The following is a 24,945-nucleotide window of genomic DNA, read 5'->3' as shown; positions in this document are numbered from 1 at the left end:
TACTGCTGTAATTGCCTATTGCTCATGTTTGATCTATTCTTACCGTACACCGCCTTGAGTGAATTCCTTCAAAAAGGCGGTAAATACATTCTAATAAGTCATAGTGGCTAGGAAAATACATTTAAAATCCTGTCCTCACAATAGAACTTGTGCAATTCCATGTGCAAGACTTTTTTGTTGAACACAAAGAGGGAGCATCTAAAATGCACCTAGGATGATATATTTGGAAGAGATAGTTAATGCAAAAGTTATAGTAAATGAATAATCTTGAAAATCAGGAAGAGAATTTTTAATTTCAGCTGTGATTTAATGGCAAGTCAATGAAGTTGCTTTAATATACAAATAATATGATCAATTGCTATTATACCAATATTCCAGTCAGCAGAAGCATTCTGAACAACCCAAAGAAATTTAAGGCTAGAACCTGGTAAACCCACAAAGAGTCACTTCTGCTGTGCTAGCCTCAGGATTCATGTTACCTCTGTGCTTTCCTCGCCCTCTGGTGGCCAGAACGGGTGGCTGCTATGAACCTTCACCCGTTCCAGATTTCAGCTCACTCTAGTCCGGATCTTCCAGGCTGCCGGTCCGGATCTTCCAGGCTGCCGGGTTTGCTTGTGTTGTTTGAGCCTGCACAGCACCTTTAGCTGCCTGGTGATTGCAGCAGCTGAGCCTCAACTGCTTCTGGGCTTATTAGCCATCTTGAAAGATTTCTGCTTGGCCTTTGCATTGCGTCTGAGGCCCTGGTTTGTTGGTGCGTGTTGCACTTCTGCCTGAGTGTGATTCCTTGTTCTTGTTTCTCGCTGGATGCTGTTAGTCTTTGAGACCTTTGCCTGGACTTGATTTCTGCTTTTGCTTGCCGCCTGCCTAGAGACTTTTGCCTGGACCTGACCACTGCTTTTGCTTGCCGCCTGCCTAGAGACTTTTGCCTGGACCTGACTATTACTTTTACTTGCTGCCTGCCTAAGAGACCTTGCCTGGATTTGCCGGTACGTCAGTTCTGCTTTTTCTGGTGTGGGGTGGTTTTGCCTGCCGCTGCCACTCCTTGACAGTGGCCCAAGGGCTCACAAACCCAGTTCCTGCTGTGAAAGCGTGACAATTCAAAATGACGCCCATGACACCTATTTTCAAAGCACTTAGCTTTCCAAAGCGCCATAGAAACCTATGGAACTTTGGAAGGCTAAGTGCTTTGAAAATGAGCCCCCCCCCCCCCCTAGTGGTTATCTTATGGTACTAATACTCTGGGTCCGGCTGCCAAATAAGGGAATTATCCAGATAATGCCAGACCACACTGGAACTATTTGGATAGTGCTAGGATGGTCCAGAGGTGAAATCTGGGTGGCGTGGAAGATTATAGTCTTCCAAGAGGCATATCAGTGATGAATTTGTAAACATGTTGCAACAATTAAAACAAATAAAGTCAAACTAAGAAGCAATGTTGTTGAGATGTCATGTTCATACTAAGTGACATCATTTAATTTTAATTTTATGTTTGACTTCTCAATCTTTATATGGTCTTATCTCTGCATGTGTGATTAACTTACTAATTAACCCCCCGTTTACAAAGGCACATTAGTATTTTAAAGCCCACCTCTTCAATGTCGCCTTCGGCACCTAACCTCTACACCTCTACCCAGGAAATCTAGACTGCCCCAACTTGACATTTCGTTCTTTAGATTGTAAGCTCCTTTGAGCAGGGACCGTCCTTCTTTGTTTATTTTGTACAGTGCTGCGTAACCCTAGTAGCGCTCTAGAAATGTTAAGTAGTAAGTAGTATTAGTATGTTTTAGTGAGCTAAAAATAAACATGTATTAAACACTAGAGACGCCCATATATTTCTATGAGCATCTCCAGCATTTACCGCACCCTAATGATTAACATGCACTAAAAACACTAGTGCACCTTTGTAAAAGATCCCCTAAATTATTATTTCTAAAAAAATAAACTAAGAACTTTTCTATTTCATAAATTTTTTTTGAGTACTGCAAGGCTGCCACTAGGGGTGCAGGAGTGAGTAGGGTTTCCGCCTGTTCCCATTACCTCCACAAAGGACTTTAGGTATGCCTGGGGGGCGCCTATCATGGGTGAGGGGAAATTCTTATGGACCTGGAGGGGCTGGGGTGGGATCTTGCTTATTGAGGGGGTGGCAAGGGAGTATTTGGGAGGGAGGGAGAGGGACAGGCAGTGGCGATCCTAGGTCGGCTGCCACCCAGGGCAGATCGCCACTGCGCACCCCCCCCCCCAGGTGCAGCGGCGTCTGTCTCCCCAGGGTGCAGCACGACACCCTCCCTGGCGCAATGACACACCCCTCCCTGGCGCATCAAGCCCCCCTGGTGAAATGACACCCCCTTCCCCGGTGCATCAGGCCCCCCCCCCCCTGGGTGCATTCTTGGCTGCTGGAGGGTGTAGAGAGCTGCCGCACGCCTGTCAGCTCTGTTGGGTCCCTGCTCCGTCTACCCCAGAACAGGAAGTAACCTGTTCCGGGGCAGAGGGAGCAGGGAACCAGCGGAGCCGACAGGCGCGCGGCTGCTCTCTGCACCCTCCAGCAGTGTGCACCCGCCCTCATCGCCTCGCCCTTCCTACACCACTGGGGACAGGAATCATAGAAACAGGGAAAAATGTAAGCAATAAAATAAATAAATTGTTAGGGCCCAATTATCAGTGCTAATTGTCACTAAATTGCATGTACAAATTTGATGTTTGCCCACATTTGTGTTCACAATTTTAAGCGCCATTTATAGAATTTGGGGAATAGTATACAGGGTTCATGATTTGCATAAGTACACACACATAGACAGGGAACACTGATCTCCGTGGGAAAAAAATGATTGTGTTTTGTCCTTTTGCACTGATGTGCAGAGAAACATCTTTGTGCTGATTTTGTTTGGTTTGGTTTGTTTTATTTCAACAATTTTGTTTTATTTTAGCTTGTGCTCTCATGCTAATAAAAGAGTTCACATTAAAACGATATTAACATGGCCAACCCAAAAAGAACATTCCCAGAAAGACGACACAGTCCTTATTTCTATTCAGTTCTCATGAGCTATTGTAGAGTGCAATGACAAAATATTGCCAGTTACTTACTCTTCAAGACACTGTGCGTTCAATAAATGTGTATCCAGGGGTGTAGCCAAACACCCAATTTTGGGTGGGCCTGGGCCCAAGATGGGTGGGCAGAAGAACTTCGCCTTGTCCCACAAGTGATTTGGTCTCTCTCTCTCTCTCTCGCCTGCATGCCATACGGTCTCTCAAACATCCCTCCCCCCCTGCATATCTTTTAAATAGCAGATTTTCACTGGCAGCAAGCAGCAACTAATACACACTGCTCCTGTTGGCCCCACAGCCTTCCCTCTGATGCAACTTCCTGTTTCCGCATAAGCAGGAATACATCAGAGGGTAGGCTGTAGCGCCGTTGCGAGCAGTATCAGTCACTGCTCACTGCAGGCGAAGATCTGGCTGGTGGGGCTTGGGGATCCCTGCCAGCCACATCATAGGTGTACTGCTATCGGGTGGGCCTGGGACCACCCGAGCCCACCCTTTCTTGGTCACCTTGTGCTCGTGGTCAGTTTTGGATCATTTAAAAGGCAATTTTAAAAATCTACATACCCAATTACTTGGGTCAATAAAAATGATCTAGCCTCCATAGAGATAAAAGTGTGAACACTGTTCCATAGGGTGTGGATTTTTGCTCGCATTTTCATGGAGGTGAAGGAGGCAACCGTACGTACAGCTTTACATTTTCAAAAGCACATGCACTGCTTTGTCCGGAAATGTTTCCTCAAAATAGAGATGCAAATTGTTTGGGGTACATTTCCTTTTTAGAAAATTTCATAGGGAAACTATGCACACATTTTTCTTTTGAGAATTAATGCAAAGTATCCATAGACTTTGTATTAATGAGCAAGTGTACTTTCTTTCACTAATCACTTTCTTGAACCAACTCTGATGCTAATTTTCACAGGCTTTGGGCAACAGCCTTTCTACATATTGTTTTCCTTATGGCCTCCTTCACGTCTTTATTCCTTAGGCTATATATGATTGGATTTAGGATTGGGGTGACTACACAATATAGCACAGCAACTACTTTGTCCATCTCAAATAAATACTTGCTTTTGGGTCTCCCGTACATGAATATGGTTGTACCATAAAAAATGAGCACCACAGTCAGGTGAGAGGCACATGTGGAGAAGGCCTTTCTTCGCCCTGCAACTGATGGGATTCTTAGTATGGTTGATATAATGTAAACATAAGACACCATGATCAATATAAATTATGTCAATAGAACAATGGAACAAATGAAGAAACTCAACACCTCATTGATGAATGTTTCGGTGCAGGCCAACCTTAAGACCGGTAAGATATCACAAAAGAAGTGATTAATTACATTTGGTCCACAAAAGGTTAAATTTGAAATTAAAATGACAGGACCAAATGGGAGAAGGAAACTGGTCACCCATGAACATATGATAAGGCGGTTACAAAGTTCTAAATTCACAATTGTCAGGTAACGTAATGGAAAACAGATGGCAACGTAGCGATCATAAGCCATCACAGCTAAGAGAAAACATTCTGCGGCTCCCAATGAAAGGAAAAAATACACTTGCATTAAACATCCCTGGACAGAGATCACGTTTTTCTCAACTAGAAACCCATGTAACATTTTGGGAATAGTGACAGAAGTGTACCAGATTTCCAGGAAAGAGAAGTTGGATATAAAGACGTACATGGGTGTCTGAAGGTGTGGGCTGATCCTTATTAATACAATTATTATAAGATTTCCTGTGACTGTTAATATGTAGATAGCCAGAACTCCAAAGAAGAAGAAAAAGTGCAGGCTCCGCAGCCTTGGAAATCCCATGAGTATGAATTCTGTCACACCGCTCCGGTTCACGTTTTCCATATCAGCGTTTTCGGTTCCATCTACAGGTGCAAGCAACCACTGGAAAATAAAGAAAATCATCTTTATAAAATGGAATAAAGAAACTCGTATGTCTAATAAGCTGTAGAGCAATGTAAAAGCCCCTATCAGACTGACTGTTCACGTGTCCTTTAGATTGTAAGCTCTTTGAGCAGGGACTGTCTCTCTTTGTTAAATTGTACAGCGCTGCGTAACCCTAGTAGCGCTCTAGAAATGTTAAGTAGTAGTAGTAGTATTACATATAGCAGTGATTTAACCAGAGCTGAGATTGTGATGTCATAATGCCTCATTCCACCAATGCCTAAGAGCCAACCTCATCAGTGATGTCACAATGGCTTGATTGTCCTATATTTGTCTCACTCTTATCTATTAGATTGTAAGCTCTTTGAGCAGGGACTGTCCTTCTATGTTAAATTGTACAGCGCTGCGTAACCCTAGTAGCGCTTTAGAAATGTTAAGTAGTAGTAGTAGTAACTGGTGCTTTGAGTGGAGGAGTAGCCCTAGGTGTTAGAGCGCAACCAACAAAGCCAGGTTCAAATCCTGCTGTTGCTACATTGTGATCTTGGGCAAGTCAATTAATCTTTCATTGTCCTGTTACTAAAGTGCACTGAAACAAGGGTTGACGCATTTTGATGCAGGACTTTCTCAGGCACAAAGTTGAGATTTTGAATTTCAGATCATGTGCTAATGATTTGCATTATTGTGTGGTACCTGTAAAATGCTAATGCAGGAGTCCCTTACTATTAAAAAGGTGGAAAGAACTTCCACTTTAAGTCCACATTAACCAGTTAGTTCATGCTAACAGGAATGCACTAGGGAGTAAACTCATTTTATCACTAAGAACCCTCTACGCAATTCCTCTGTACCATGTATATATGCACCTTAATGCAAAATCATTTGCAAGTAATACCAAAATGTACTCTTTTATCATGTTTGCATGCACCTAAATGTAATACCATCTGAAATTCTGTACTGGAAATGGCGAGCTCCATCACGACATAATGTAAGCCACACTGAACCTACAAATAGGTGGGAAAATGTGGGATACAAATGCTACAAATAAATAAATAAAATTCTATAAGAGGCACCTAAAAATCGGCACCAAGAAGTTTACATGCTGAGCGCTGTTCTACAAAGGGTACGTGGCCTTTTTTAGGACAGCGCTTAGGGCATAAACCAGGCCTAACTTTAGATAAATTATGCCTGCTAAAAGCTGGTGTAAATTCCCACGCCTAAATTAGGTGCAGATCAGCCAAATTCTGTATTTACACATGCGGTAGTCGGGCGGTAACTCACTTTTGGCGTGCATTGGGCCCGCGTAGACGCTTATGCAGCTTAGTAAAAGGGCCCCTTAGGGAGTTAAGTCTATCCTACCTAAATTTACACTATCCAAACTGCAACGGCCTCAAATACAAGTCTGCCTACGCATCCAGCTTCTCCTTCATAGGAACACAGTTATGGAATGCACTACCTAAAATCTTAAAACTAACTCAGAACCACCTAAATTTCAGGAAATTACTGAAGCCCATCCTGTTTAGGAAGGCTTACCTTCATGACTCAACTTAGTTTACCTCTTCCTGTTACAGCAAATTCCATGGACCCTTACCTTTATTATTCACTCTTATTATTCACTCAGTACCCTTCTCCACCACCGCCAACTCCAGGCTCCGCTCATTCTGCCTCGCCTCACTCTATGCTTGGAATCAACTTCCTGAGCCCTTACGCCAAGCCCCCTCCCTACCCATCTTCAAATCCTTGCTCAAAGCCCACCTCTTCAATGTTGCCTTCGGCACCTAACCTTTATACCTATTCAGGAAATCTAGACTGCCCCAATCTGACTGCCCCTATTTGACTGACTGTACATTTGTCCTTTAGATTGTAAGCTCCTTTGAGCAGGGACTGTCCTTCTATGTTAAATTGTACAGCGCTGCGTAACCCTAGTAGCACTTTAGAAATGTTAAATAGTAGTAGTAGTAGTTATTATCTCTGTTGTTGTTTACGATACCTATACGTTTACTATTTTGTTTTTATTACATTATTATGTTATTTTACTGAACTATATCACATTGTTATGTTATTTACGGTTTTGTAAGCCACTTTGAGCCTACTATTGGTGGGAAAATGCGGGGTATAAATGTGTTAAATACTAGGAAAAAGGTTAATAAAGGGAACTGCAGTGTGAAGTGGAGTGTGCTCCATGACCATATTCCCAGGCAGAAATACAGAGAAGGAGATCTCAAGGATACATCAAAATGTTTATGGAGGAGTAGCCTAGTGGTTAGTACAGTGAACTTTGATCCTGGGGGACTAGGTTCCATTCCCACTACAGCTCCTTGTGACTTTGGGCAAGTCACTTAACCCTCCATTGCCCCAGGTACAAAATAAGTACCTGAATATACGTAAACCGCTTTGAATGTAGTTGCAAAATACCACAGAAAGGCGGTACATCAAGTCCCATTTCCCTTTCCCCCTTTCCCTTATGACATCACAATATCAGAAGTGAGCTGAGTATTGGGCAATCAAGCCATTGTGACATCACTGATGAGGTTGGCTCTTATTGGTGGAATGAGTGGAGGAGTAGCCTAGTGGTTAGTGCAGTGGACTTTGATCCTGGGGAACTGTATTGGGCAATCAAGCCATTGTGACATCACTGATGAGGTTGGCTCTTATTGGTGGAATGAGTGGAGGAGTAGCCTAGTGGTTAGTGCAGTGGACTTTGATCCTGGGGAACTGAGTTCAATTCCCACTGCAGCTCCTTGTGACTCTGGGCAAGTCACTTAACCCTCCATTGCCCCTGGTACAAAAGAAGTACCTGAATATATGTAAACCATAGTTGCAAAAACCTCAGAAAGGCAGTATATCAAGTCCCGTTTCCCTTTCTCTTTACCTGTTTTTCTTCTGGATGCTTTGTCTAACCTTCTGTTTTTCTTGACAGTAAGTTCTTGCTTCTGCTTTCGATGTTGCTTTTTTTTTTTTTTTTTTTACACCCCCTCGTAAAAGAAACTGCTAAAATGTAACAGAGTGATGTTTATTTATTTACGCACATTTATTGACTGCCTTTTCCAAATAAAAATGCTCAAACTGGATCATAAGTGGCAAAGATAAAGAACTGTAATAGTTCACGTAGAACAAGTAATAGACACAAACGGCTACTGGCCAGTTAAATCGCTTGTGGTGGGCTATCCATTGATTATCAGCGGTACTTAACCGGTTAATGACCCTCAATATCACCACAGACCATTAAAGTGAAAACTGGCTATTTTGGGGGCAGCCTGAGAGTGGAGTTGGCACTTTGACGGTTAAATGCTAATATTCAACACTTAACTACCTAAGAGGCCATTTTACTAAGCAGCGGTAAGCCCACTGCAAGCTTACCACACGGCAATCCGGAACCGACGCCGGCCCAATTCGGATGCCAACAGTAGTTCTACCCCCAGCGTGTGGCACTTCTGGCACTAGGCAAAATAAGTCCCTATTTTTTACCATCTCAATGGTAGGCTTAAAGTGCTGCCCCCCCCCCCCCACATGGCCACGCAGTAAGTGCAATCTTACTGAATAGCCATTCCTTTTTTGGCCCTTTTTACCCACTGTAGTAAAAAGGGCCTCAGCTCGTGACAAAAATGGCCGCCACCACTACCAGAGGGCCCCTTTCACCACAGCCAAGTAAAAGGGCCCCCTAAGTTAAGCAGACCAAAATCAAACCACATAAAACTCAGTCCTATCTTTACGCAGTGTTGCCTAGGCGGTTAAGTGCTGAATATCGCTCTTAGCCACTTAAAAGATAGAAGACCAGTCAACGCCAGTGCCCACACAAGACCCAGCATTGAATATTTGGGAATGACATCGGTGGCAGCTTAAAAAATGCTCACCCCCACTGGCTGAATATCTAGCCTTTATTGTTTAAGGGGCCTTTTTACTAAAGGGTTACCATGCTGCTTCCCCCCTCCCCCGTATGGCCATGCGGTAAGTGCAAGCTTACCGTAAGGCTATGTGTTTTGGGGGGCTTGTACCCGCTGCAGTAAAAAGAGCCCTGGCACACAGCAAAAACGGCCATAGCAGCTGCCGCAGGGCCCTTTTTACCGCAGCTTCGTAAAAGGGTACCTAAATATCCTAACAACAAAAATGTAATACATTTTCTTACCATGCAAGAGCATTCAGCAAATATCAACTTAACGGTAATAACTTAAGTCAGACATTTCAAATGGAAGTGCAGTCGGATGGATGAGATGATCTTTTAACGAAGGGTTCCCACTGAGACCTAGACCCATTATGTAATCACACATTTCCAAACAGTAAACAACCCATGCTATTTCTTAATTACATAAAATAGATGTCATAATTAGACTTGACCCTATGGACATCTACAATTTCAGTCTAAGAATCACGGAGAGGATTGCATATCCTCTGGGTAAATTCAACTTTGTTATCATTAATATCACAGCCTTTTCATCTAAGGGTATTAAAAGAGTTACATTAACTGTCTCTTTTTCAGCCGTCTTTTTCATTGTGTTTCTGCCTGATAATCAGGGTGAAAAGAAAGTGGTGCAGTCTGCATCTATTGACAATTCACCACAAAAATAATAACAAAAAAAAATGCCTCCCAGCAACTACAGTATTTGCTCCAGTCATGAAATCAGTTCCAAAATCTCAAAATTACATCATCATGCCAATGAATTTCTTTTCGTGCTAGTTCCTTCTGAAGCTACATAAGGTTGTACCCCTGGCCATTTATTCAGATTCCCATCAGATACCGCATTCAATTCAAGCTTCTCCTTCTTACCTACAAATGCACTCAGTCTGCTGCCCCTCACTATCTTTCTACCCTCATCTCCCCTTACGTTCCCGCCCGTAACCTCCGTTCACAGGATAAATCCCTCCTCTCGGTACCCTTCTCCACCACCGCCAACTCCAGGCTCCGCTCATTCTGCCTCGCCTCACCCTATGCTTGGAACAACCTTCCTGAACCCTTACGCCAAGCCCCCTCCCTGCCCGTCTTCAAGTCTTTGCTTAAAGCCCACCTCTTCAATGCTGCGTTCGGCACCTAACCCTTACCGTTCAGTGAATCCAGACTGCCCCAATTTGACTGCCCCTATCGGACCGACCGTTCACTTGTCTATTAGATTGTAAGCTCTTTGAGCAGGGACTGTCTCTCTTTGTTAAATTGTACAGCGCTGCGTAACCCTAGTAGCGCTCTAGAAATGTTAAGTAGTAGTAGTAGTAGTATTACATATAGCAGTGATTTAACCAGAGCTGAGATTGTGATGTCATAATGCCTCATTCCACCAATGCCTAAGAGCCAACCTCATCAGTGATGTCACAATGGCTCGACTGTCCTATACTTGGCCTACTTCCCCCCTTAGTGTGAAGAGTTTCAGTCTCTGGTATCCAGAGCTGAGATTGTGATGTCATAATGCCTCATTCCACCAATGCCTAAGAGCCAACCTCATCAGTGATGTCGCAATGGCTTGATTGTCCTATATTTGTCTCACTCTTATCTATTAGATTGTAAGCTCTTTGAGCAGGGACAGTCTCTCTTTGTTAAATTGTACAGCGCTGCGTAACCCTAGTAGCGCTCTAGAAATGTTAAGTAGTAGTAGTAGTAGTATTACATATAGCAGTGATTTAACCAGAGCTGAGATTGTGATGTCATAATGCCTCATTCCACCAATGCCTAAGAGCCAACCTCATCAGTGATGTCACAATGGCTCGACTGTCCTATACTTGGCCCACTTCCCCCCTTAGTGTGAAGAGTTTCAGTCTCTGGTATCCAGAGCTGAGATTGTGATGTCATAATGCCTCTTTCCACCAATGCCTAAGAGCCAACCTCATCAGTGATGTCACAATGGCTTGATTGTCCTATATTTGTCTCACTCTTATCTATTAGATTGTAAGCTCTTTGAGCAGGGACAGTCTCTCTTTGTTAAATTGTACAGCGCTGCGTAACCCTAGTAGCGCTCTAGAAATGTTAAGTAGTATGTTATTAAAATGGTCCAGATTTGGAATGAGAAGTCTTGTGTTTAAAAACGGCGACACGTTCACAGTTATCCAGAGTGGACACCCAGTTTCTATGGAGAATTGTAGCTGTGATAAAGGCTGATGCTTGGCACTCTAGGCAAATTAGCTTTCTGCCTTGTATCAGCCTTTCTTCTTATGTGTTTGCTCTTTTTCTGCTCAATTTCAATCGGTTAATTTACCTTCTTACCCCCTTCCATGTGGTATTCCCCGAGGTTCAATTTGTTCACCCTCATGTTCAATGTCTGAGTCCACTAGCTACCCTTATTCAGTTTTACAATATTATGGCTTTTCTTTCTTTACTTATTAGGATTTATTTACCACCTTTTTGAAGGAATTCACTCAAGGCGGTGTACAGTAAGAATAGATCAAACATGAGCAATAGACTGTTACAGCAGTAAAAATATTCAAAAACAATACAAAGTATGGCATGGTGTAGTACTTACAATGTCAACACAATACGTAATAGAACATTATAATTGATAATGAAGGGTAAAGCAAAGATGTAACACCTGCTTCCTGAAATAGAGAGAGGCTGCTAGCGCAGCCATTCTGGCTGTGCATTCCAGAGTGCGGGGGCTCTTCCGGAGAAGGCTTGCTGGCGGGTATCACATCGTGTAATGCTAATGACATTCTGCTGATGTTTCCAAGAGTGCTCAAAGGGGTCCTTTTATGAAGTGGTAGTGAGCCCAATGCAGGCTTACTGTTCGCTAAAAGGGAAGTACCGCCGGGCTACCGCAGCAGCCCGGCGACAGTTCCCTCCATGCTACTCATGTGGTAATCAGGCAGCATGCGGCAACGTGGTCGTTCTGCCATTTACCGCCGGAAACGCCCCTGTGGTAGAAAATAGAAATTATTGTCTACCGCGGGGAAACTGCACATGCCAACTTCAGAATTACCACCTGGAAACTGCGCTGCCCCAGCAGTAGGGTCAATTTGGCACACGCTACCTGTGTGGTAGCCCTACCATGGCTTAGTAAAAGGGCCCCGAAATTAGGATCAGATCCACGTTATTCTTTAACAATGCACATAAATTGAGGGAATATCCCCGATCCACCCATGGCCCTCCCATGGTCTCAGACCCAAAACGGACGTGCGCCTATTTTTATTTTGCCGCATCCATTTTCGGCAAAATTTTTAAAAGGGCCCTTTTTTTTACAGGTGCGCTGGAAAATGGATATGCGCGCATCCACTACATGCGCGTAGACTACCCCAACCCGTCTTTTCAGCACACCTTAGTAAAATGACACCCCAGGATCTGCTCGTAAATTTTATGCACGGATTTGGTCGCATACATTTCAATTAATGCCAATTAGCACTGATGATTGTTAGCATTCAATTAGCAGTGCTAATTAGCTCACGATTCAATTAAATTGTACGCACAAATTCGGCACATGTCCAAATTTGTGCCTGTAATTTTTAGCAACTTGTATAACATTCAGGGGAAAATATTCATGATTTGTTTCAAGACAAATTATTCATAATCATCTCCAGGGTAGATAATTTCTCCTATAGTTAATGAATTCTTTGGAGATTGAGACTAAGCCCTTATTGATTGGAAAAATTTATAAACAGTTCCAGCAATAGTACTTATAGCATTCTTGCAGGGCATGAAATTAATGCTTGGCTGCAGTCAACGGAAGGGCATCAGATTGTTTTTTTAAAGATTATTGTATCTCCTACAAATTTTTAATCAAGAGTCTCTGGCTTCCAATGAGAGTATCTTCCAATGAGATTCTGAAAAGGATCTTAGCATCTCTGTTCTACATGGTAAGACACTGCTTATACAAAGGGCTTTAAAAAGCTCCAGGAACCACCTTACTGGTTACACGTATTCAATCTGCTGATTAAATATGGTAAGAGACCTATTTAATGAGCAACATTAGGTATTTAATATGGTTCTTAAAGCATGTGCGGCAATGGTTTGTGGTACTGTGTTGACAGTTAAAGCCGCACGTTGTCATCAAACACTTAACATGGGCATCATTATTAAGGGGCACGGGATAGCCAGGGAATCAGTGGGGACTAGACCTCATAGTTAATGCAGAGTTGTCACCCCGCATTAACTGCTAATGTGGCATATAATAAAAAAAAGCAGTTAAAACCCCCTCGAGAGGTGAGGCTCGGTATATCACACATTACCTACAGTGCAGTTAACAAAAGATAATGCTTTTTCTCTACGTTAACTGCATGGAAGTTACCAAGTATCTGGAAGTTACCAAGTATCAGTTTTGGCAATACCATTTATTAAGTGCAAATCATTGTGTTTTTATTATTATTTTAGGAAAAAGAATCCTAAATTCCAATATTTTTTAGATAAGCCATAGTCTATTTAGAAAAAAAAAGGAAAAAAAAAAACCCTAGCAATATCTCATGGAGGAATGAAGAGCAAAGTTAATACCACATTCCAAATACGTCCTAAGCTCATCTCTTTTATTTTTTTGCAAAAAAAAATACAATATAGAAACTTGGTGAATATTTGATCATTCCCATGCAGGTTCACCCCAATGAACAATGTTCTGCATGCTTAAGAGTTTCTTAGAATCTAGTTCATAGGATCAGATTTAAAGACAAGGTCAAAGACAAGGTCACCAAAAACCAACCTGTTCAAAAAGGCATACCCTACCGACCCAACATAAATGCTTACACTCTGCAACACAGCAAAACCAAAGCTCGTAATGGACACCCCATAACCTCTCCTCTCTTCGATCCCCATTGTGCCTGAACCTTAATCGACGACAACATCACCCTGTATTTGTTTCTCTACCGGACTTGGAGAACGCCTTTACGGTACTATGTAAGCCACATTGAGCCTCCAAATAGGTGGGAAAATGTGGGATACAAGTGTAATAAATAAATAGTCACTTGCTTCTACATTATAGAGGTGATATCTGATAAAACTGAGCAAAAACAGGTCAAATCAGGCTGGTAGAAGGGCAGTCCAGGGCAGAGTTGGGGAAGAGTGAGCAGGTATGCAAGCACAAGAGAGAGTGCTGCTGCCACATAGATAAACGGGCAGATAGGACTGCATAAACAGCAGTCCTGATTTTGACAACTTAGATATGCGAGTCTCAGCAATGACTATCAGCCGGTACAAACATAACTTTCATAAAGCATGAAGATATAGCTGATCTCCCCTCCCTCCCAACCCCCTCTAACAAGGTTAGCATACACACCTTATGACTCCAACAAACAAGATTATTTCTCCACAAACATGACCTGAGCCCCTTCCCGACTCTACCGCAACATAACTCAGTGCCTTCCTGATGGCTGAATATTGACTGATTACTTTTTTTTTGTGTATCAAGCTATAATACATCATAATCTGAAATATTGTTTGCATTTATGTCGGAGATACTCTTTCTTCTCTTTTTCTATAGATTTAAAACATAGGGCACATGGAGGAGAATCGCACTGTGGTGGTAGAATTTGAGCTCCTGGGCTTTCCAACTAGTCCACAGCTACAGGTCATTCTTTTTCTACTGTTTCTGATGATCTACATATTAACGTTAACAGAAAACCTTCTCATCATTTTCCTGGTGTTCTGTGACCATAATCTTCACAAGCCAATGTATTTCTTCATTAGCAATTTTTCTGCTGTTGAAATTGGCTTCACCACTGCTGCTGTGCCCAAGCTGCTCTCAGGTTTCTTGATGGCGAAGACGACTATTTCCTTGAATTGTTGCTTGACCCAGCTGTATTTATTTTTTTCTTTCGGAACAGTGGAGGTTGTCTTTCTAGCTATCATGAGCTTTGATCGTTACTTGGCCATATGCAAGCCCCTACATTATTCTTCAGTGATGAACACTAGATTGTGCACAATTTTAGTCATCTTCTGCTGGATAACTGGGTTTTTATGGATTGTGGTACCTATAACTTTAGTTTCCCAATTAACTTTCTGTAGTCCAAATGTCATGAACCATTTTATTTGTGACACATCGCCACTCTTTGCGTTGGCTTGCGTCCGATCATATACCATTGAGATGATTTGTTACAGTTTCACCTCTACCATGATACTGTTATGTTTTGTGTTGACCAGCACATCTTACATCTTTATCATAAAAACCATCTTGATGACCTCTTCCACTACGGGGAGACGGAAGGCCTTTTCCACATGTACATCCCACCTCACTGTTGTTGCCATCTTTTATGGCTCCCTCATATTTATGTACGTGAGGACTGCAAATGCAGAAGCTGCTCTTGACTTGGACAAGGTGATAGCTTTGTTCTACTCTGTGGTAACACCTCTGATTAACCCCTTGATCTATAGCCTCAGGAATAAAGATGTAATCAAAGCAGTCAAGAAGGCAATTCAGAACAAAGCCAAATAATTGTATCTATTTGATTACACAAAAGTCATTCCGTTGTTTGTGGAACAGTTTTGGGTTTCTTTACTACTATTTTGTAAGACATTTTCTGAATTATTAAGGTGATGACATGAATCCCTCATTCTCAAGATTATATGCAAAATGATAGCGTTCAACAGATTATCTCTCTATATAAAATGCACCTCCAACATTCTAATGAAGCCTCACTTTCCCAACGTTCTAAAGTGAGGCGGCTGAGACCACTTTTTTGCTCCATGAGTGTCTGCCCCGCCCACGTGTCAAACATAATGACGTCGAGGGCGGAGCAATGACACTCAGCAAATAACAGCGCTCACACAAACACACTCACAGACACTCACTCTCTCACAAATACACACTTACACATGGCAGGGAGACAGGGAGGGGGGACCATCCTGGCACACACTCATTCTCACACACACTCTCATTCCCACATACACACTCTCTCTCTCAGGGACACTCGAACACAGTCTCACTCTCTCTCTCCCAATCACTGTATCTGTGTGAAACACACTCCCTCACACTCACTGTGTCACACACACGCACTTCCACACACATCACACACACACTCATTCTCACAGACACACTCACACCCACACTCACTCACTCTCTGTCACACACACACACTCGCACATTCTCTCTCTCTCTCTCTTTCTCACACACACTCTCAAAAATACACACTCCAAGGAAAACCTTGCTAGCGCCCGTTTCATTTGTTTCGGAAACGGGCCTTTTTTACTAGTTATTTCATAATTTTCTTTAATGGCAGCCCCTATGATAGTAATATTATCCAAATGTATACAGATACAATTTCTTTTCACAAAGCTAATGTAAAAAAAAAAAGGATAATCACTGTACCACACCTTTATATGTTGTTAAGATATAGATTTATTTATTTATTTATAACATTTTTACCCCACATTTTCCCACCCATCGGCAGGCTCAATGTGGCTAACATCAGTCCGTAAAGGCAATCGCTGATCCGGTAAACAAACAAACGAAGTATAGTAAGGTGAATAGGAAGGATAGTAATTACAAGGGACGAGGGGAAAGAGGGGGAGGGTAGTAGAGTCCATCAGGTCCATAGACTAGTTGTATTCCAGGAATTATGGATTTAAGACAGGTCCATTAGGGTAAGCCTTTCCAAAAAAGCTGGTCTTAAGAGATTTTCTGAAGTTCAGTTGATCATGAATAGTTTTCACAGATTTAGGTCATGCATTCCATAGTTGAGTGCTAATAAAGGAAAAGGTGGAAGCATAAGTGGATTTATACTTGAGACCATTACTGGTAGGATGGTGGAGGTTTAACTATGAACGGGATGATCTGCAAGAATTCCTAGATAGATACATACATACAAATGAACAACTCAGGTTCAATATGGCTTATAAGCAATAAATAGCATTGACTAACAATAAAAAGTTAAGTTAACAGTACGCATAGATTATTAAATAACACCAAAAGACATAAATTATTACTATCAGAGAAGCGTTGAAGACAGATAATATCATTAGCAGTTGAATCAAATTTTGTCATTATTAAAAGCAGTACTCATCAAGAATGTTTTCAGCATTTTGTGGAAGGCCATATAGGGACTCAGTTTCAAAAAACAAAAAAAAAAACGTCTAAAAAGTGACATAAAGTAGCATTTGGACGCTTTTCTCAGAAAAACACCCAAATCATTATTTTTGAAACCTATTATCTAGATGTTTTTCTATGTTTCCAGTGCATTCAAATCTCAAGGGGGCGTTTCAGGGGAATGTTAATGGCGGGATTTGGGCGTTCCTAAGACCTGGATGTTTTTCAGCCATAATGGAAGAAAACTTAAATGTCCAGGACTACAACGAAGGCATTTTGAGCTAGACCTGTTTTTAGAATGAATAAGGCAAAAAGTGCCCTAAATGACCAGATGATCACTGAAGGGAATCATGGATGACCCCCCCTTACTCCCACAGTGGTCTTAGCCCCCAAAATGTGAATAAAAATATTACTTACCAGCCTCTATGACAGCTTCAGATGTTATACTCAGGTCCATAAGAGCAGTATGCAGGTCCCTGGAGTAGTCTACTGGTTGGTGCAGTGCACTATAGACGGGTGGACGGGTGGACCCAGGACCCATACCTTCCCCTACCTGTTACACTTGTTCCACATTTAATAGGAATCTAAGATGTTTAGGTAATGAATTCTGTTTCTCAGTGCTTTGATAAGAAATCCCCAAAGTATGAAAAGATGTGTAGATAAGTTTCTTACAATGAGGATAGTGAAGAGATAGGAAGTCTCTAGAAGTGGTTAGAGTATCTCGTGCACTTTTAGTGTAATTAATATTATAATCTTAGCATACCTCACATGAGGAGCTTAACCTGTTTTGTTTTGCTTTTCATTAAAAAAATGACAATTCGAATGCTATGAGTATGCTTTAAGTTTTGGAGAATAAACTTTTTATTTTGAAGATATTGGGCTTCTGGTTTTTCTTGGAACCTTTCCTTCCACCCTGTGTTTGTTTGTTCGATTGCTGTGGAAGCATTCTTTCCCGCCTCTTTTTGCTTCGACCTATAAATAGAAGAACATCTTCCTGTATAGAGCGGAAAGGGGCCCTTTCACTAAAGGTTTACCGTGCGGCAACCCAGAACGACCACTGGTCCAACGTGGCCGTCAGCGATAGTTCCACCTCCAGCATGCGGCATTTTTGGCACTGCTGGTAATTCTGAAAAATTACTTACCGTGGAAAGTGCAGACTTACCACACGGCCATTTCCTTTTTTTCAGGCTTTTTACCTGCTGCATAGAAAGAGCCCTGGAACATGGCAAAAATGGCCGCCGCTGCTAACACAGGGCCCTTTTTACCACAGCTCTGTAAAAGGGCCCCTAAAAGTAGAATTTGAGGTGCTTAGTTCCTGGTTGGTGTCTTCATATGACTATCAGGCTTAGGAGAAGGAAAGAAGAACCATCCCATATTCTTATGTGGCGTTTCTAGTAAAAGAGTGGTACAATTCTTTTCTGGAGGAGGGAGATCATCTATTTCATTATCAAACTCCACAGAACTACTGTGACTTCCTGATTAATGGCAAGAGTTAATCAGTGTGTTGTCCATCTAGTATGTCATTCTGTTTCTGATAGTAGCACGTAGTATGTGTTGTACAATGTGGATAAGTATTATTTACTATAGTTGCCAAAAGAGAAGGCATAGAGACTTAAGATAGCTAGCGGAAGCATCCATGGAACTGCTCCTGGATGAAGGCCTCCTCAAGCTAAATTTGTCCGCTTGTTGAAATGGTTTCATCCCCAGTTCTGTATGATTTTATGCTCAATATGCATAGGACAGAGTTGCATCACATGGACTTGCCAGTCTAGTTAATACATTTAGGGCCCTTTTTGCCAAGCTGTGGCATCGGTGCATGTTTTTCACACGCGCCAAGGCAGCAGGTAAAAGGGAAGTCTCTGTTTCCTGAAGGAAATGGCTGTTGGGCAAGTAAAGCACTTGCCATGCGGCCATTTTTTGGGGGGGGAGGGGGCTTTACCTCCACCCATTGAGGTGGCGGTAAGGGCTCCCACACTAACCCGGCAGTAACCAGGCAGTGCTGACTATATTAGCCCTGGATATTCAAAGCTGGGCCAAGTCTGGGCACCTGCCTTGAACATCTGGGTCTCATCAGACTGCTCCTGGCTGCCAGAACTTACAACCTACTTAAGATACTTAAACAAGTCCCAGCTGGATATTGGCTGGGACCCGCATTATGGCAGTCCAAATGTAGTCTGACCCCCCTCCTTCCCATTCCTCCAGCAAAGCCTGAACCCACTTCCCTCCTACCCCTTTAGCAAAGCCCAATACTCTGTCCCAGTCTTCCCCCTTCTAGCAAGCCCAACACACCTACTGGCCCTCCACCCAAATCGTAGCAACCCCCCAAGGTCTGCCTGAATATGCCTAGTGGTCTAGTCATGGTAAAAGCAGGCGCAAACGTCACTTGCTTCTGCTTCTTGTAGCTCCTGATAAAAAAAAAAAGGCCTCCATAACTCTTCCAATAGTTTTGTGGTACTATCGCTAAGGGTTAGTATTTCTCTTTGTTTTTGTACTTTGCAGGTTTTTTTGGAGGTCTTTTTGTCTGTTTCTGGTAGACATAAGACTTGAGAGATCCTTTGCACAGCCCTGGAAATAGACTATGAGAAATACTGTAGATTTATATTTTGGGATCTGCCAGGCATTTTGAATAGTACTAGCCACTAAGAATGGGCCCATCTATTCGAATAAAGGGGCAACACAGAAACAAATGATTTCTTTTATCGAAATCCATGTACCATATCACCATGCACTGCATCAACTGTCCCTTTTTTTTAAAAAATCATTTCTTATTGTAGGGCATTAAACAAACGTAAATAAATGAAGGTTTTATTTGCAAAGTGTGTTGTAGGGGGTGAGGATTCAAAAGTTTTGTTGAACTGCTGAAATTAGAATCCTACGTTAATGAAGTTTGCTTTCTGCTAAACATAGCTATGCTGTCAATCAATGGAGAAAGGGGAAAGTGAGGGAAGGGCATGAGAAGGCAAACAATTCTAAAGAAAGATAACCTATATGATGGCTTTTGTTATTGCCAATTAACTGATTACCCTATTGGTAGTGGGTTGGGATCAAAGATCAGGACCCTCCTGAATGTGTGCACTCCGGAAGGATCCCTGGTGAAATGCTGGGGTCCCTGTGGCAGGCGAGTTGTTAAAGTACCTCTAATAATATTTAAGCTTTCAAGACAGTAAAATAAACAGAGGCAGGCAAGCATACAGCTACTTGGATGTAATTAGATTTGAACGTGTAGATTTAATGTCTCTTTAAGAGATGGTCAATAGTATGTTCCAATCTGGTTTTTATTTTTGTTTTAGTTTTTCCGACACTATGTTTTTTCTTCTTTTTACCTTTTTTTCCCCAAGAACATTCAAACAATGATTATCTTGTTGATATTTTGTAATAAAGTTGTATCAATAGAACTCCTAATAACGTTCTGATTGAGTCACTAATAAATTAAAGGGAAGACAGCAAGCGTCTGTCCTAAATAAGATTATTAGCCTGTGACAGATTTTTTTTTCTATTTGTGAGTTATTGTGAAGTGTAGATACATTTTCATTAGGGTATTAGGCCTGCAGGAATACTGCTTTTTATTAGCCCTGCCTTAGAGAGTGATGTGAGCATAAAAATATAGGTGTAAGCCTCCAAGTCCTTCCTGTTTCACCAGTTTGCTTTGACGTAAGTATTCTTGTAATGCATATTTTTGTGTGAATGTTTTCACAGATCTTTGGTTTTATCGTTTCTTTAAATGTACAAACCACTGGGGTAAATACAGTGAAACCTCGGTTTTCGTTGACTTCGGTTATCGTCGGTTTCGGTTTTCGTTGATTTTTTTCAGTGAAAAATTTGTCTCGGATTTCGTGGTTGCCTCGGTTTTCACTGCTAATTTTGCGAAAACAAAGGGTGACCCACGCGTTCTCCTGCTCATTGGATTTACATTGATTCATATGGAAATAATTGCCTCAGTTTTCGTGTTTCGGTTTTCATTGATTGTTTTTGGACGGATTATCAACGAAAACCGAGGTATCACTGTACGTTCATTCAGTTTCTACTGGCTATTTCTAAGTATCATACACAGAAACCATACAGTATTATTTAGATCACATTAGCCCTCTCCTCAAGTCACTTCACTGGCTCCCTATCCATTTCCGCATTCAATTCAAACTTCTCTTACTGACCTATAAGTGCATTCACTCTACCGGTGCATTCACTGTACCGCTCCCCAGTACCTCTCCACTCTTGTCTCTCCCTACACCCCCCCCCCCCTCGGGTACTTCGTTCTGTGGATAAATCTCTCTTGTTTGTCCCCTTCTCCTCTACTGCTAATTCCAGACTCCGTTCCTTTTATCTAGCTGCACCTGACACCTGGAAGAGACTTCCCGAGCCTGGTCTAGCCCCGTCTCTGGCCGTTTTCAAATCCAGGCTAAAAGCCCACCTCTTTAACGCTGCTTTTGACTCCTAACCACTACTCACTTGCCCTGTGCCCTTTTTATCCCCACCTCTTTAATTCCCTTACCTCTTAGTTGTTCTGTCTGTTTGCCTGTCCTATTTAGCTTGTGAGCTCTTTGAGCAGGGACTGTCTTTTCATATATGGTGTACAGCGCTGCGTATGCCTTGTAGCGGTATAGAAGTGATAAGTAGTAGTAGTAATGTAGAAGCCTGCCCTTGCAGATCAGCAACGCGGCCGCGCAGGCTTCTGTTTCTGTGAGTCTGACGTGCTGCACATACATGCAGGATGTCAGACTCACAGAAACAGAAGCCTACGCGGCCGCGTTGGTGATCTGCAAGGTCAGGCTTCTACGTGGAATGTTGCTAGTGGAGGAGTAGCCTATTGGTTAGTGCAGTAGAACATGGGATGTTGTTACTATTTGAGATTCTGGAATGTTGCTATTACTTAAGATTCTACATGGAATGTTGCTACTATTGGAGATTCTACATGGAATGTTGCTATTCCACTAGCAACATTCCATATTTAGATTGTGAGCTCTTTGAGCAGGGACTGTCTTTTCGTGTATGGTGTACAGTGCTGCGTATGCCTTGTAGCGCTGTAGAAGTGATAAGCAGTAGTAGTACTAGTAGTATATAGGAAAGAATGTGCTATCATTGTCATTGTCATCATCTGCATTAGAAGTACTACTATCTAATTCATCACTTGCTTCTTCACCTTCATCAGTATCATCGTGCTGTCCAGTTACACATAAGGCTTGAAAAGGTTGGAATCACTGTGTTGTTATTCTAACTATTTTTTGACTGATGGCAAAATCTGAATATCTTCGAGAGCTGACACATAAATGAGTAGGTACCCTTCAATCTTCAGGCCTCTCTAAAGACTATCAATCCAGTGGACAGTCAGCCTAATGTAAATTTTCCATGAGATGACTAGAATTCTGTTGTAGTAGAGACGTATGTCTGTTGACCAAGAAATGCAACCAACTCCAACTTCATCTCTGCTTTAAAGTGACCCACTGTTCTGTTTGGCTAGAGACCAGCAACCAGTTCAATAAACACAGGAAACTCCACCGTTCTCATAGGCTATATTCACTGAACAGCAAAATTTTAAACGAGACAATCCACTGTTTGCTTGACGAGGTTTCGAATAACAAAACCCTGTTCTGATTTTGGTGCTTCATTTGGTTTATCTAGGAATAACCATTTACGTCTTGCTTCTGATTTTACTTTTTACTTTTAACTGCAAGCATCAGATGTAACTGAGTAAATGTATTAAAAACTGGTGAAATTATTACTTCGGTAAACATAAAAGTAACACATTTTTCCTGTACTTCTTTACAAGTAAAAGCAACAAAACATTTACATAACCATAGTAATTAGTTACATTTACTTAGTTATTATACAAACTACAAAAACAGTAATACAAAATTAAATTAAAATTTAAGACATCAACATGGAATAAGACACCCCGAGAAGCTAGTATGATGGCAGAAGAACTAACAGATTATCAGCATGGACGTTAAAACTTTCACCTTTAGAAAACAACTTTGCAAATATAACATTTCCATGAAGGAGTTGGGTATTATTGTATCACAAACAATGTTGGTCTTTTCTGTCATCCCCTGCAGGTTAAATATTAGCCATGGCTTGGAGAAACGAAACCACAGTGACAGAATTCATTTTCCAAGGCTTTCCCAGAATTCCTCAGCTGCAGATTTCACTTTTTGTGTCACTTTTAGTGATCTACCTCACGACACTCACTGGAAACATTTTAATGATAGTGGTCATATGGCTGGACTACCGTCTTCACACACCGATGTATTTGTTCCTCATCAACCTGTCTTTTCTAGAAACCTGCTTCGTTTCTCTGCTTGTCCCTAAGATGCTTGTTGACTTTTTGTCAGAGAAAAAGATGATTACTTTTAATGGCTGCATGACCCAATGCTACTTCTACTTTCTGATGGGGACGACAGATTTCTTTCTTCTGACGACCATGTCTTATGATCGTTATGTAGCCATCTGTCACCCGTTACATTACCCCACTATTATGAGCAATAAGTTATGCATTCAATTAGTTATTGGCTGCTGGGTAGTAACATCTCTGTTGCTTCTTCCTCCTATTATCCTGTTGTCTAGGCTTCCTTTCTGTGGCCCCAAAGTAATAAACCACTTTTTCTGTGACAGTTCAACATTACTAAATCTGGCCTGTACAAATACTGATTTTATCAAGTTGATTAATTTGATTATATCCATCATTGTATTAGTAGGCCCTTTATTATTAATAGTAGTATCCTATGTGTACATCATATCCACTATACTGAGAATTCCTTCAGCCCACGGGCGAAACAAAGCCTTTTCCACATGTGCTTCTCACCTTAGCATGGTGACCATAAGCTTTGGAAGTGCTATTTTTATAGAAATCAGACCAACAGGAAAAAAATCATCAGATATCGATAAAGCAGTGCTTATGGTGAGTAGTATCTTAGCGCCTTTGTTGAATCCTTTTATTTACACCCTCAGAAATGAGAAAGTTAAGGAAGCCCTGAGAGATGCCCTAAATCGCAGTGTGAGAAGGTGTAAGAAGGGAAGGGAAATAAAAGTTTAAAGTTAGCTCACACCTGTTTTGGAAGTAGCTCAAGGGGAGTTACATTCAGATACAATAGGAATCTCTCTGTCTGTGTAGGGCTTGCAATTTAAGGTGTCCATATTGAGAAGCTTATAATTGAGTAGGCCAAGTTGCTACCCAGCTAAATGGTGCTGACTGGGACCTGAGCATACATTCAGCAACACTTACCAGGATACTACCACTCAATATGCCCTCTGACTGCCATGTAACTGAGTTTGGATTGCACTGGAAGCACACGCAACATGTGTGGGAACTGGATCTAAATGATTCATTGTCTGATACTCAACGGTCTCGTATATGGTTGACTGGCCCAAGGGCCTCCTTGTTGGCTGCAATAACACAATCTCTTTTCTTTATGTATCACAGGGCCCTATGGATGCCTAGAAAGAGAAAATTGTCTGGGTCATCTAAGTATGACGAGTGTTGGTCTTGCAAAGCAGTTACTTGACCTCTTGTTCATCTGTTGCTTGAATGTCCTAATCTTGTGATATTTTGGTCAGATGTTTGGGATAAATTAAAAGAGATTTTGGGGTTTCAGGAATCTTTTTTACCCAAATATGTAATATGGAAATCTACTTGTATCTCATTTTTATTTTCCGAAACCGATAAAATACTGTTTGACTTCTTAGTCTCTGTAGCCTTGAAACTAGTAATATCACATTGGAAGGACAACTCACAAGTTAATGTTGTTGTATGGTGGAATTGGGTTTTACTTTACAAAAAATATGAACAGATCGCCTTGACTTTTATACATGGTCATAAATCTGGATTACAGAAATGGAAAACTCTACACCTTTTCCTCTCATCTACGGAGTGATTTTTCGACTTGGACTCAGCTTTGTATACTTAACTGTGTACTTTGTTATGTTTTTCTCTTTTTGTTCTGCTGTACCTTTAAAACCCAATAAAAATTTTTAACTCTAAAAAAAAAGAAAAAAAGAAAGAAAATAATTTTCTACTGTGGGGGAGGTAATCAACAGTTGGCGTGTGCTGGATGGTTACCAAATGGGTAACACATGAGCCCTTACCACTAAGTCAATAGATCGTGT

At 41.7% G+C, this 24,945-nt stretch overlaps 2 protein-coding genes and 1 pseudogene across 2 annotated transcripts; 2 read left to right on the top strand and 1 right to left on the bottom strand.

The window, feature by feature from the left end:
• Positions 1-3,952: 3,952 nt before the first annotated feature.
• Positions 3,953-4,897, bottom strand: LOC115457139 (annotated as a pseudogene).
• A 9,428-nt stretch (positions 4,898-14,325) lies between these two features.
• On the top strand, positions 14,326-15,258 carry LOC115457138 (olfactory receptor 6F1-like). The gene has a single exon (XM_030186562.1). It carries the CDS (start codon positions 14,326-14,328, stop codon positions 15,256-15,258), a length of 933 nt encoding a protein of 310 aa, XP_030042422.1.
• Positions 15,259-22,909: 7,651 nt separating this feature from the next.
• Positions 22,910-23,875, top strand: LOC115457137 (olfactory receptor 6M1-like). Its single transcript, XM_030186561.1, has one exon. The coding sequence runs from the start codon at positions 22,913-22,915 to the stop codon at positions 23,873-23,875; it is 963 nt and encodes a 320-aa protein (XP_030042421.1). The 5' UTR covers positions 22,910-22,912.
• Positions 23,876-24,945: the final 1,070 nt, after the last annotated feature.

The sequence above is a fragment of the Microcaecilia unicolor genome, chromosome 14 (genome assembly GCF_901765095.1).
Source record: "Microcaecilia unicolor chromosome 14, aMicUni1.1, whole genome shotgun sequence".
Classification (NCBI taxonomy): domain Eukaryota; kingdom Metazoa; phylum Chordata; class Amphibia; order Gymnophiona; family Siphonopidae; genus Microcaecilia; species Microcaecilia unicolor.
Note: the sequence above shows the minus strand (reverse complement) of the source record. Positions and strands in the feature narration are given on the sequence as shown.